This window comes from Myotis davidii, unplaced genomic scaffold, assembly GCF_000327345.1.
Source record: "Myotis davidii unplaced genomic scaffold, ASM32734v1 scaffold1286, whole genome shotgun sequence".
In the NCBI taxonomy this organism is placed as follows: domain Eukaryota; kingdom Metazoa; phylum Chordata; class Mammalia; order Chiroptera; family Vespertilionidae; genus Myotis; species Myotis davidii.
Genome location: NW_006296619.1, coordinates 156,880 through 168,456, shown reverse-complemented (window position 1 = coordinate 168,456; position 11,577 = coordinate 156,880). Strand labels below are relative to the sequence as shown.

Sequence of the window (11,577 nt, the reverse complement as noted above, 5' to 3'; positions counted from 1 at the left end):
TTTTTTTAAAATTTATTTTCTAATTACAGTTGAGATACATTACTTTCAGGTGTACAATATAGTGATTTGACATTTATTATTATTTTTAAAATCCTCACTTGAGGATATTTTTTCATTGATTTTTAGAGAGAGTAGAAGAGAGAGGGAAAGACAGAGAGAAATATTGATGTAAGAGAAAAACATTGGTTGCCTCCTGCACAAGCCCTGACCAGGGCCCGGACCGGGGAGGAGCCTGCAGCTGAGCTGTATGCCCTTGACCGGAATCAAACCTGGGACTCTTCAGTCTGCAGGCCGGTGCTCTATCTACTGAGTTAAACCAGCTAGGGTGGGTGGTGATTTGACATTTATATACCTTACAAAGTAGATCAATGCTTCTTAAACATTCATTTCATGGGTTATTAAGAGGCATCACAGGATAAAGTGGCTCCATAAGCAACGAACTTGGGAAACCCTGGGGTTAAACAAAATTGACAAAATTTCTCTGCGAGGGCACTTTTGGGAGTCTTTTAGATTCTAAAGTGCCTTGAGAGTCTGTAGGAGGGGGTAGAGCAGTTTCCAGCATTGATTTGCCTTGTAACTTGTCTGTGGCGTCTCATGGGGCTAGTGTTCTTGGAGCTCACTGTGAGGACACTGGGCTGGATGCTTCCAAGTTTCACAGGCGGGGCTGGGAAAGGGGAGGCCTGGGCGGGCGTTGGGGTCTCCCCTGCTCACTGGCCTTGTCCTCCTCCCTCAGCTGCCCAACATGTTTGGGAACCTGCGCTCCACCATCATGGCCCTCATGATCGGCTCCTACGCCTCTTCTGCCATCACGTTTCCAGGAATCAAGGTTTGGAACTGCCCGGGGGGACAGTGAGGCCACTGTACTTGCTTTTTGCCTTGTAAGAATTGGGTGGGGTTGGGTATCTATGTAGTGGCTAGTGTCTGGTGACCCAGTTCCTGCCAGTCAGTTCCCACCACCTCTGGGAAAAGCACTGAGGCATCATGGGAAGAGTCCAGGTGCTGTTGCCCACCAGTGGGTCTGATTTCTCTGCTCCCCTCCTTTCCCTTACTGTTGTCCTGGTCCTGGCCTCCGCCCTCTCTCCTGGGCCAGAACAGACTTTCTCAGTCTCCTGCCTCTGGCCATTTCCCTCTCCCATCTGTCATTCACATGACTTACGGAAGGATCTTAGATGGAGAACTCACTCACACACTTTGCATCACCTGATGAATCAAGTCCAACCTGTTCCCATGCATTCGAGGCTTTTGGCTCTCTGGTCTCACCCAGTCTTTCCAGCCACATCTCCTTCCCCTGCTCTGGAAAGGCTGGGTGGCTTGGGTTCAAGGTCACAAAGCTAGTCCATGCCAGGCCAGACCCTAGATAGGTCAGCGAGTGGACCTAGAGCCAGAGGCCCGGGTTTAGTTCTGGGCAAGTTTGGGGCCTCGTTTCTTCCTCTGATATCAAATGGTAACAAAGCACCCTTTCAACTGGGCCACAGTAAGCCCCTGACATTCCACGGGGAGCAGTTAATTTGTTAGTTTAGAAGGCACTTGCCCGGCACCTGCCAAGGAGTTTGAGAGCATGCATTGGTGGGGTGGCTGCCAGTTGGTCAGGCAGCAGCAGGCATGGAAGGTGGGGCTTCTCCCTTTCCAACTCAGATGTGGGGTTGGAGGAGCCAGATCTGATCCCCACTCGTTTGGGACGTGGCCCTTTGAAGCTCTGTGCTGCCTTCAGGGAAGAAAGAGCCCAAGGCCCACGGAGCCCCCAGCAGGAGCCGTTTTCCTGGGCAGCACCAGGGCCCTGAGCAGGAGCCTGAGGGGAGGGCGGACATCGGTCATCCCAGGCAGAGGGTGGCTGAGAGGACAGAGGAGTGACACTATCTCACGTACCTGGCTTCCCAGTCTATTCAGAACCTGTTTGTCCCGGGTTAGGAGGCCTTGGGCAGAGTGCTGCACACACCTCCCTCCCACTCAGCGTCAGCACCTGTGAGAGGTGAGATAAGGCTTGTTAGCTTGGGTTTGTCTCTCCCCCCACCTCCCACCCCAGGGAACAGGCCAGGCAGGGGCAGGATAGACATGGCTAGGCCTAGTAAACCTAGAGCCTTAATTCTCCTCTTTTGTACATAAAATGAGATCACATTTTTGTGTAAAACAAACATGTGTGGAGTCATAGGCAAAATGAATGTGTCTTTTAAAGATAATAATTGAGATTTCAAAGACATTCTGAGCTGTGGCCAGCAACCTCAGTACCTGGTGGGAACTATTTCACCCCACTCCAGGGTGAAGGAGCGAGAAAGGAAGAGGAGGGGTGACTTTTGGGCCTGACTCTTAACTTCTGGCCTTGCTTTCCTTATCTGCAAATTGGGCACAAGCAATGGGGTAGAAGAGACCTCCTCTGAGGCCTTGGGGGCCCGGGTTCCACCTCGGGCTGGAAGAGGGGGGCCTGGAGCCCGGCGGCCTCCCCACGGGTCTGCTCCTCCTTCCACAGCTGATCTACGATGCTGGCGTGTCCTTCATGGTCATCATGTTCACCTGGTCGGGCCTGGCCTGCCTCATCTTCCTGAACTGTGCCCTCAACTGGCCCACCGAGGCCTTTCCCTCTCCCGAGGAAGGCAGCTACACGTGAGTGGCTCTGTGGGGGTGCTGGGGTGGAGGGGGACCTCCCTCCTGCAGAGGAAGGCCAGGGGAGTGGTGGGGTGATGGGGAGAATGAGCGGAGAAGTCAGAGAGACCTGGGTTTGCAAATGGTCTGCGTTCCCCGAGCTCTGCTTTCTCATTCTTACCATGGGCCTGGTCCTGCACACCCATAGGTGTTTGGAATAGACCCGGCGCATACCAGGCAGTCAGAACATGGGGACTGCTATTGTTATTACCCTTTCTGCGTTTTGAGGACAGGATCAGAGTAGGAGGGACCCCGGGAATAGCCGGTGGGACTCAGGAGGGGGATAGAAAGGAATCAAATATACCACCCTTTGTGGGGCAGCCCGAATGCCAGCTTTTCCCAGCTCCCTGTCAGCTCCCCAGGGTGTGTGTGTGTGTGTGTGTGTGTGTGTGTGATGCTCCACAACCAAGCACAGAGGGTGCCTGGTCTTTATCGTCTCTTGTATGCCAGGCACTGGGCTCGGCCCGCATGCCATTCTCAAACAGCCCAGGGACCGTGGATTCTGCTGTTAGCAAAGTGACTGTCCTAAGGTTATATACCTTTGAAAGGGGGGTGAGCCAGGCTCTCTGACTCCAGTCTGAGTTCTTAATGCTGCCTCCATGGTAACAACCTCAGTGGAAAAGGACCCATCCAGCCTTCATGTCTTGGGCGCTGAGCTGGTCCCTGGGCCAGGCTCCGAGGGACTCAGATGTGAGCCCTGCACACCTCTGAGTGAGCTCATCAGGGGGCATGTTAGTGCTGGGCAAAGGGGTGCTCAGCACCCCGGGGATGACTGGGACAGCCCCCGAGAGGCAGGCTGTTGAGGGTGGGCTCTGCGGGGCTGGTTACTACTTGCTCCGGCCTGGCTGCCGGCAGGAAGAAGATCAAGCTCACTGGGCTGGTCCTGGATCACAAAGTGACAGGTGACCGCTTCTACACCCATGTGGTCAATGTGGGCCAGCGGCTGAGCCAGAGGGCCGCCAGCATGGAGGAGGATGACATCTCCCAGGACACTCGTGGCACCTCAGGAAACCCTCGTGAGAGTGAGTATCTGGTCAGGGTGACAGCCTTGGGGACTGGGGAAGGCGGGTCCTCACACTTAGTGAGCACGCACACCAAGGGCTTCTCTCTCCCCTCTTCAGTCCTCACTCACCTCATGAGGTAGGTGGGCAATCCCCACCTACAGGCTAGGGGGAATGGGAATAGGGCTCAGAGAACTCTGGGAAGTTCAGATCTGGGGGTACCCTGCTGGATTCCTGGGGTAACGGAGAGAGGATGGGGCAGAGACTCCAGGCCTGTGGGGTAACTGGTTTCATCAGGGCTCCCTGCAACCTCTGAGCTTCTTGCATCAGGTGAGCTGGGCCCTCCAACACCTGGCTGGCTCGCGCCCCCTGCTGGCCGCAGGAGGAGCCGCAACCCGCCTTCTGTCTGGACCACTTCCCAAGGTGTCGGCTCTGTTAGTGGCAGGAGCACCAGCCTTGGAATCAGGAGATGAGGGTTTGAGTCCGGCTCACCCTCTTCCCCCCAACCGTTACATGCCACGTGACTTAGATAGATCCCTTAACCCTGCTCTCACTCTCCTCATCTCTTAAACTAGCACTAATCGCACCCATCTCACAGGGAAGTTGTGAGGATTGAATGAAGCTGTGGACACGGAAGCCCTTTGTAAAAGGCGGACCGCTGTGCAGTTCCTGGGGTGGTATTCCCATTGCTGGTTCTCCCATGGCCGAGTTCCGGGTGTGAGCTGAGTGTGGCTTGCCCCATGAGCTCGGGCAAGTCATTGGCCTCCCGGAGCCTCAGTCTCCCCATCTGTAATATGTGGCAACGGTAGGGGTGTTGCACAATCGGATTAGTAAGTGTTTAATGCGTAGGAGCTGGAGAAATTAACACACCAAGCATACGGTTTTACACCCGGAGGTCGCTGAAAATGTGCTGTTGAGATAGTTACAGAGCTGGGCAAGACCTTGGAGGTCAGTGAGTCTGAATCCTTGCTTTTGAAGAAACTGGCTTCTACCCAAAGGCACATAGTGTCAGAGCCTTCACTAGAACTGCATGGGTCAGGACATTGAGGGAAATGGAAGCTCAGGGGCTCAGGGGCGCCCCCTGCTGTCTCTCTAGAGTCTGTCCCCTTCCGCAAGAGCCTCTGCTCCCCCATTTTCCTGTGGAGCCTCCTGACCATGGGCATCACCCAGCTGCGGGTCATCTTCTACATGGCCGCCATGAACAAGATGCTGGAGTTCATCGTGACCGGCGGCCAGAAGCATGGTGAGGTGCTGCTGAGCCCACTGGGGGGCACAGGAGGGTCACCCTGGTTGAGCTCCTCTTACTCTGGCTTCTCCCTCTGCTACCCCCAACAGAGACCGTCTCCCTGAAGCAAAGAGCGGAAGAGACAGGTAGGGGGACAAAAGTTGAGACCCTGGCCTGCACCCACCCTACTGCTGCCCACCTGGCAGGGAACCTGGACACACGCTGTCAGATATAAGAATGTGGGGCCAGAGGAGGGCTATATTGGCATTCCCTCTTCTCTGCTGGAAGTGGGGGGTGGTGCCCACTGGGCTTCTGGCATCCCTTGTGCCAGCGCCTGACCCCGCTTCCTTCCCGTCCTACCCAGTTGGGTTCTACTCCATCGTCTTTGGGGCCATGCAGCTGCTGTGTCTACTCACCTGCCCTCTCATTGGCTACCTCATGGACTGGCGGATCAAGGACTGTGTGGACACCCCCACTGAGGGCATGGCCCTTGACGATGCCAGGTGACCAGCACAGGGAGGGTGACAGCAAGTAGTCAGATGGTGCTTCCATTTTCTATGTGCTTCCACATCCAGCATCTTATTTCATTCTCCCAGGAGCCCTGAGAGAGCAGAGGTACCTCCCCATTTTATAGATGAGGAAACTGAGGCTAAGAGGGGACACGGCATGCTTGATAAATATAGCTCACAGCGAGAGCCGACTGTGCACTAGGCACCTCGCATCGTTTTATTTAATCCTGCAACAGCTCTCTGAGCTAGGTACATTATCCTCATTTCACAGATGAGGAAGCTAAGACACGGAAAGGTTAAGTAACTTACCCAAGATCACACAGCTTTTGGTAGCAGGCTCCAGAACCTATGTTATAAAGGGTATACTTTTAAAAATATATATATATTTTATTGATTTTTTTACAGAGAGGAAGGGAGAGGGATAGAGAGTTAGAAACATTGATGAGAGAGAAACATCGATCAGCTGCCTCCTGCACACTCCCTACTGGGGATGTGCCTGCAACCAACGTACATGCCCTTGACCGGAATCGAACCTGGGACCCCTGAGTCTGCAGGCCGATGCTCCATCCACCGAGCCAAACCGGCTAGGGCAAGGGTATACTTTTTAAGGCTAGCTCGAGATAGGTGGGGTGCATTAGTTACCTATTGCTCTATAACAAATTACCCCCAACCTTGGCTTCTTTGAACAACAATCTCATAGAGTTTCTGAGAGTCAGGAATCTAGGGATGATTTAGCTGAGTGGTTCTCAGAGTCTGAGTCTGTTCGGGCTGCTATGGCAAAGTCCCACAGACTGGGCAGCTTATAAAAACCAGAACTTATTTCTCAGCTCTGGAGGCTGGAAGGCTGAGACCAGGGTGCCAGCATGGCTGAGTGTGGCCCCTCTTCTGGGTCCCAGACTTCTCACTGAGTCCTCACGTGGCAGAGGAACTAGGGAGCTCTGTGGGGCCTCTTTTCGGGGGGCACTAATCCTAAGTGAGGTCTCTGCCCTCAGGATCCAATCACCTCCCAAAGGCCTCACCTCCTCACACCATCACCTTGGGCACCAGGATTTCAACATGTGGATTGGGGGGTGAGGGGGACATGGACATTCGGACTGTAGCAGCCTTTCTCATAAGCTTTCGGTCAAGCTGTCGGCCAGGCTGTAGTCCCCAAAGTGCTGACTGGGGTAGAGAATCTGCTCCTGCACTTCCTCACGTGCTGTTGGCAGGAGGTTTGGTCCTTCCCACCCGGGCCTCTTCACGGGGCTGCTCAGGACGGGGCAGCTGGCTGCCCAGAGCAAGGTCTAAGGGGGAGACAAGATAGAAGCTGCAGTGTCTGTAGCATAATCTCAGAACCGCACCGTCACTCCCATCATGTTCTGTTGGTCACACAGAGTAACTGTGCAGTGTGGAAGGACTGTAGAGGGTGTGGATACAGGAGGCGGGCGTCACCGGGGCCGCTTGTTGGCCAGAGACCGCCACTGGGTCCAACGTCCGACTGCTGTTCTCTTTGTGTTAAGTCAATAGTCTCCTGTGAGGTCGGGAGAGGGAGACAGGGAGAGAAGGTAGCTAAGGAGCCATCAGTGGCTTCCCTTCCCACCAGCGGTGCCCCTGGCCCTGGCACCAGCCTTCCTCCTCTGCCCTCTGCCCCTGGGGGCCAGGGCCCATTAGCAGGGCCCTTCTGTCTAGGACCGATGCCAGCCTGCCCTCACCCCAGCCTCCTGCCCTCTCCCCTGGGCCGGCCTTGGAGCCCTGACCCTGTGCAGAGCGGGGCCTGCTGGGCAGGCCGCTTGTCCAGGCTGGTGGGCAGAGACACTTTCCTGATGAGAGGCGGTGTGAGAGCTCCCCATCCTCCACCTTCCTTCCCCTCCTCGGGTTTCAGCCGTCAGTGTGCATGTGAAATACGTGGGGTCCCTGTCCGAATGCAGATTCCTGGGCCTCACTCCCGAGAGTCTGAGGCCCTGGGGTCTGCATTTTAGGAGGTCCCGGTGGTGCTGGTGTAGTTGGTGGGGAGCCACAGCAGAAGGGGCCGGGGCCAGGCTGAGCAGCAGGGAGCTGTGGGGAGGTAGAGGCAGCGGCGGCAGCGGCCAGTGACCCTGTTCTCGGCAGGGACGGGATTGGCACCAAGTCCGTCAGACCGCGCTACCGCAAGATCCAGAAGCTCACCAACGCCATCAACGCCTTCACCCTGACCAACTTTCTGCTGGTGGCTTTTGGCATCACCTGCCTCATCAACAACTTACACCTCCAGGTACCTGCCTCCGTCTCCCACTCTCCCGGCCTCTCAGGCTCCTCCGAAGGGACCGTTCTGGACCATTCCCTGGGTGCCTGCTGTCCAGGAAACGTGGTTGTCCTCCTCCGGATCTATGCCTGGTTTCCCGGGGAGTGTTTCTAGCAGGTTGGGTTGCGGAGAGGGTCGGCATGTGCAGGTGGGCTCTGCGAGGCTCCGTTTCCCTGTTCCCAGCACCCACCCTTCATCCTGCCTGCATCGAGCCCTTAAACGCGTTCCTCTCCCTTTTGGTTTCAGTTCATGACCTTTGTCCTGCACACCATTGTTCGAGGTTTCTACCACTCGGCCTGCGGCGGCCTCTACGCGGCGGTGTGAGTCAACCTGGTCCCACCTGCCTTGCTGAGCTTCCTCCCATAAGCAGAGGGTCCCAGAGCCAAGAGCAAGGGGCCCCAGACATCCCTGAAGGCACCCCTTCCAGCCCTCCCAGCCTCCCTGGAATGCTGACATGTCCGGGGAGGGGGTGGATGGAGAGGATTGGTGGGGATCTTGGAGGCCATCTGGTCCACTTCCCCCTCGAGCTCCTGTAGTGATGGGGAGCTCACTACCTCAGACACAGCCCACCCCACTGCAGGACAAGTCCCCCGTCAGGAAGTCTCCCTTAGAGGAACCTGCAATACTTGGTTGGGTGACATGTGGGTCCTGTGTCTGCTCTCTGAAATGGCCCCCCAAGTGGCCTCTCTCCCCGTGTCAGCCCTGTAGAAACTTCCAGACCGCAGTCTTGTTTGCCTTATAATTTCCCTGCTTCCTGTTGAACGGCCCGTTCCCTTCTTTCTCTTCTGACTCCCACTGCCCGGCGCTGCCGGGTGACTCTCCCTGTGTATGCGATGCAGGAACATAGGATATTACAGTAGCGGTGATGAAATCATGACCGTTATTGAGTATATGCTGGTGGCAGACACATTGGGGGACACTTGACCGCAGCCCCTAACCGGAAACCTCACGATAGCCACCTCAGCTCCGTCCCCTGCATTGGCTCAAGTTAAAACTGTGGGGTCGCTCTTGATTCTTCGTCTTTTCTCCCTCCCACGTCCAATCTAGCCACCATCCTGCCCGCTGCATAGCCAACCCTTCTGACTGTCTCCACCCCTGCACCCCGTCCTGGCTGCCCTCGCCGTCCCTCGGGCTATTTATAACGCAAGCACTGGAGACACCTGTTAGGACATAAGTCTCTTCGTGGCACTCCATGGCTTCCCGTCTTGTCTCACTCAGAGAAAACGCCAAAGGCTTTCTTATGGCTTAAAAGGCCCCACAAGACCTGGTACAGGGACCTCTCTGCTCTCTTCCTTGCCCTCCATCTATGGCCTCATCAACCCTGGTGCCTCATAAACCCCAAGGCTCACAGCTGTCTCACTTTCTCCAGGTCTCACCTCGCTGCCCTCCGTGGCACCTCCCTTGGCCATCCTATCTGCAACTGCAGCCCCTCGACACCCTCCCCATCTCTGCTTAACTTCTCCCCTTGGCTCTTATCACCGGCTAGCACATGCGGCCTTTATCTCGCTTAGTGGGTGACTGCCACCCGCCCCACCAGAATGCCACCTCCAGGAATCTTTGTCGGTTCGGTTCATGGCTGAAGATCCACGCACCTAGCCTGGCACCTGGCACACAGTAGGAGCTCAATAAACATTTGTTAAAAGCATAAATGAACAGCTCCGTGAGGCTAGGGTTGGCCCTGTGTGGAGGGGAGGAGGCGAGGCTCAGAGAGGTTGAGCTAATTGCACAGGAGGAGGTGTCAGAAGCCAGTTTGGTGACCCTGAAGTCATGGCATATACACCCTCCGGGCCAGGGACCGGTGGGCACACGCAAGGAGCCTGAGCTCTTAAGCTCTGCCCTGCCTGGCGAACAGAGGGCGGTGTCTGGGGAAGGGGACAGGCGGGGCTCTGGGCAGGAGAGGGCCACAGCCCTTCACACTTGGCCCCCTCTCCCTGACAGGTTCCCGTCCAACCACTTTGGGACGCTGACAGGCCTGCAGTCCCTCATCAGTGCCGTGTTTGCCCTGCTCCAGCAGCCGCTCTTCATGGCCATGGTGGGACCCTTGAAAGGAAACCCCTTCTGGGTGAGAACTGGGGGAGATGTGGAGGGAGCAGGACCCCCCTTCCTGGGTGCAGCCCAGGAGCTGGGGGTGGGGAGCTGGTACGTGATAGAATCCTTCTCTCTTCTCATCGCAGCCAGGAGGTGCCTTGGAAGTCTGTAATCTGGGGGTTCCCAAGCTGGCTGCCCGTCAGAACCCCTCGCAGAGTGTTAAGAACACAAATTCCCCCGCCTGCTGAATCAGCAGCTCTTGGCCTGGGCCCAGGAGTCTGTTTTTAATAAGCTCCCTGGTGACATGTGAAATGGCCCAGAACGGATCCCACCCAGGTCCACCCAAGGCAGGGACCCTCTCCAGCAGCCCTGACAAAGGGGGTCCCTCAGTGACCAGTCCTGCACACGGCAGCACCACTGGGACTGTTGGGAAGGCTTTTCCTTACATCAAACCGACATGTGCCCCCCGGAAGCTGATCTCCCTGCCCCGTGCACCACTCACTCCCATAAACCCTTCTCCCACAAAGACGATGACATGACAACTACCATTCACAGAGCGCTTTCTAGGCGCATCACTTTATCTTTGCCGGAAGGGTGCTGAGAGGAAGGCGCTTAGAGCCCAGAGCAATGCAGAGGGGGATGCAGAGCAAGTCGAGTCCCAGCCCGTGTGAGGCCACTGTGCTGGGCCGCTGACCCTTCCATCCGCCCAGCTCCTTTAACTGCCCCAGGAGGCTCTTCTCACCACCCCAATGACCCCTCTGTCCGTGTCCCCTGTGTGGGCGCTGGTGTCAGCCAGGGTTCAAACCAGGCTCTGCCACTTTGCAAGGCCACTCACCACCAAACAAGGCATGTTGGAACAGTGAGGGAACACAGTAAGGTCTAGCTATAGGTGTCATCCTGGCCTCCTCCTCCCTGTTGGAGGAGAGAGGGAGAGCGGGAACCTGCCTGACGCTCTCTCTTTGCCCTCAAGGTGAACCTGGGCCTCCTGCTCTTCTCACTCCTGGGATTCCTGTTACCTTCCTACCTCTTCTACTATCGAGCCCGGCTACAGAAGGTGCACACCACTGACTGGGAGGGCCCACTGAAGGCGCTGAGCAACTCCGAGGTGACTGCGTAGACCTCCGCAGACAACGGGCCGGATGAGCAACCAAAGGGAATGCCTCATGTGGCTTTTCTACCTGTAACACACGCAGAGCCAGGGGCCGTGGATTTATAAATACCAGGAGAAGTTCTATTTTTGTAGGGACTTGCTAAAAGGAAAAAAAAAAAATCCCCCCAAGCAATGTGCCCTTGACTGAAGACAGGCCCTGTGCTACAAGGATGGGGCCTCTTCCTCCTGGACTGGGGGAGACCAGGGTGTGGGGCTCCCCTTTCTCTGGGCCTCCGTCCTCCTGGTGCCTCCTGGGGGCTTGGGATCAGCAAACAGCTTACCCCCAAGTCCCAGCTGTGTCATGCCCAGAGTGTACATGTAGGTGTGAAGTGTGTACATGTGCACATGTGTGTGGTGTGTGTGAACCAACCTTCCCCTAGGGGAAAGGGGCCTGAGGTGCTGGCTGTGTCCTGGATGGAGTGTGGGGGGTAAGGCCCTTCCAGGGGCTGGAGGGCGGGTTCCCTCCCTGGTGCTGCTTTTTGCAGATCTCAGAGGAAATAAAAAGGGAAGTGAGAGACTGGCTGTTGTGTGCCTGTGTCTTCCCACGCCCCCACCCATCACCTCACCCAGGTTTGGCTGGGCATGAAGTAGAACACCTTAGTGCCAGCCTGTCCACCTCTGGCTAGCTGGCTGACCGCCCTGCTCTCGGCCAGGCCCTGTCCTTAGAGTCTGGATTCAGACCCTTCTCTCTCTGCTCCTGCCCCCGCTTCCTGGGTTTGGGGTACATCCGGGAGGCTAGCCTTTTTCCATAGGGGGTCAGGGCAGGA

General features: G+C 56.3%; 1 protein-coding gene across 1 annotated transcript in view; it reads left to right on the top strand.

Moving 5' to 3' along the window:
- Positions 1-11,330, top strand: part of SLC43A1 (solute carrier family 43 (amino acid system L transporter), member 1) — a 23,376-nt gene extending 12,046 nt beyond the window's left edge. The window contains exons 6-15 of the mRNA XM_006772054.2: positions 734-826; positions 2,465-2,598; positions 3,493-3,659; positions 4,735-4,881; positions 4,974-5,009; positions 5,228-5,366; positions 7,461-7,602; positions 7,879-7,952; positions 9,571-9,694; positions 10,631-11,330. Of these exons, the coding sequence (XP_006772117.1) occupies positions 734-826; positions 2,465-2,598; positions 3,493-3,659; positions 4,735-4,881; positions 4,974-5,009; positions 5,228-5,366; positions 7,461-7,602; positions 7,879-7,952; positions 9,571-9,694; positions 10,631-10,777 (1,203 nt within the window). The 3' untranslated portion in view covers positions 10,778-11,330. The remainder of the gene's footprint in view (positions 1-733; positions 827-2,464; positions 2,599-3,492; positions 3,660-4,734; positions 4,882-4,973; positions 5,010-5,227; positions 5,367-7,460; positions 7,603-7,878; positions 7,953-9,570; positions 9,695-10,630) is intronic.
- The last annotated feature ends 247 nt before the right edge of the window (positions 11,331-11,577 follow it).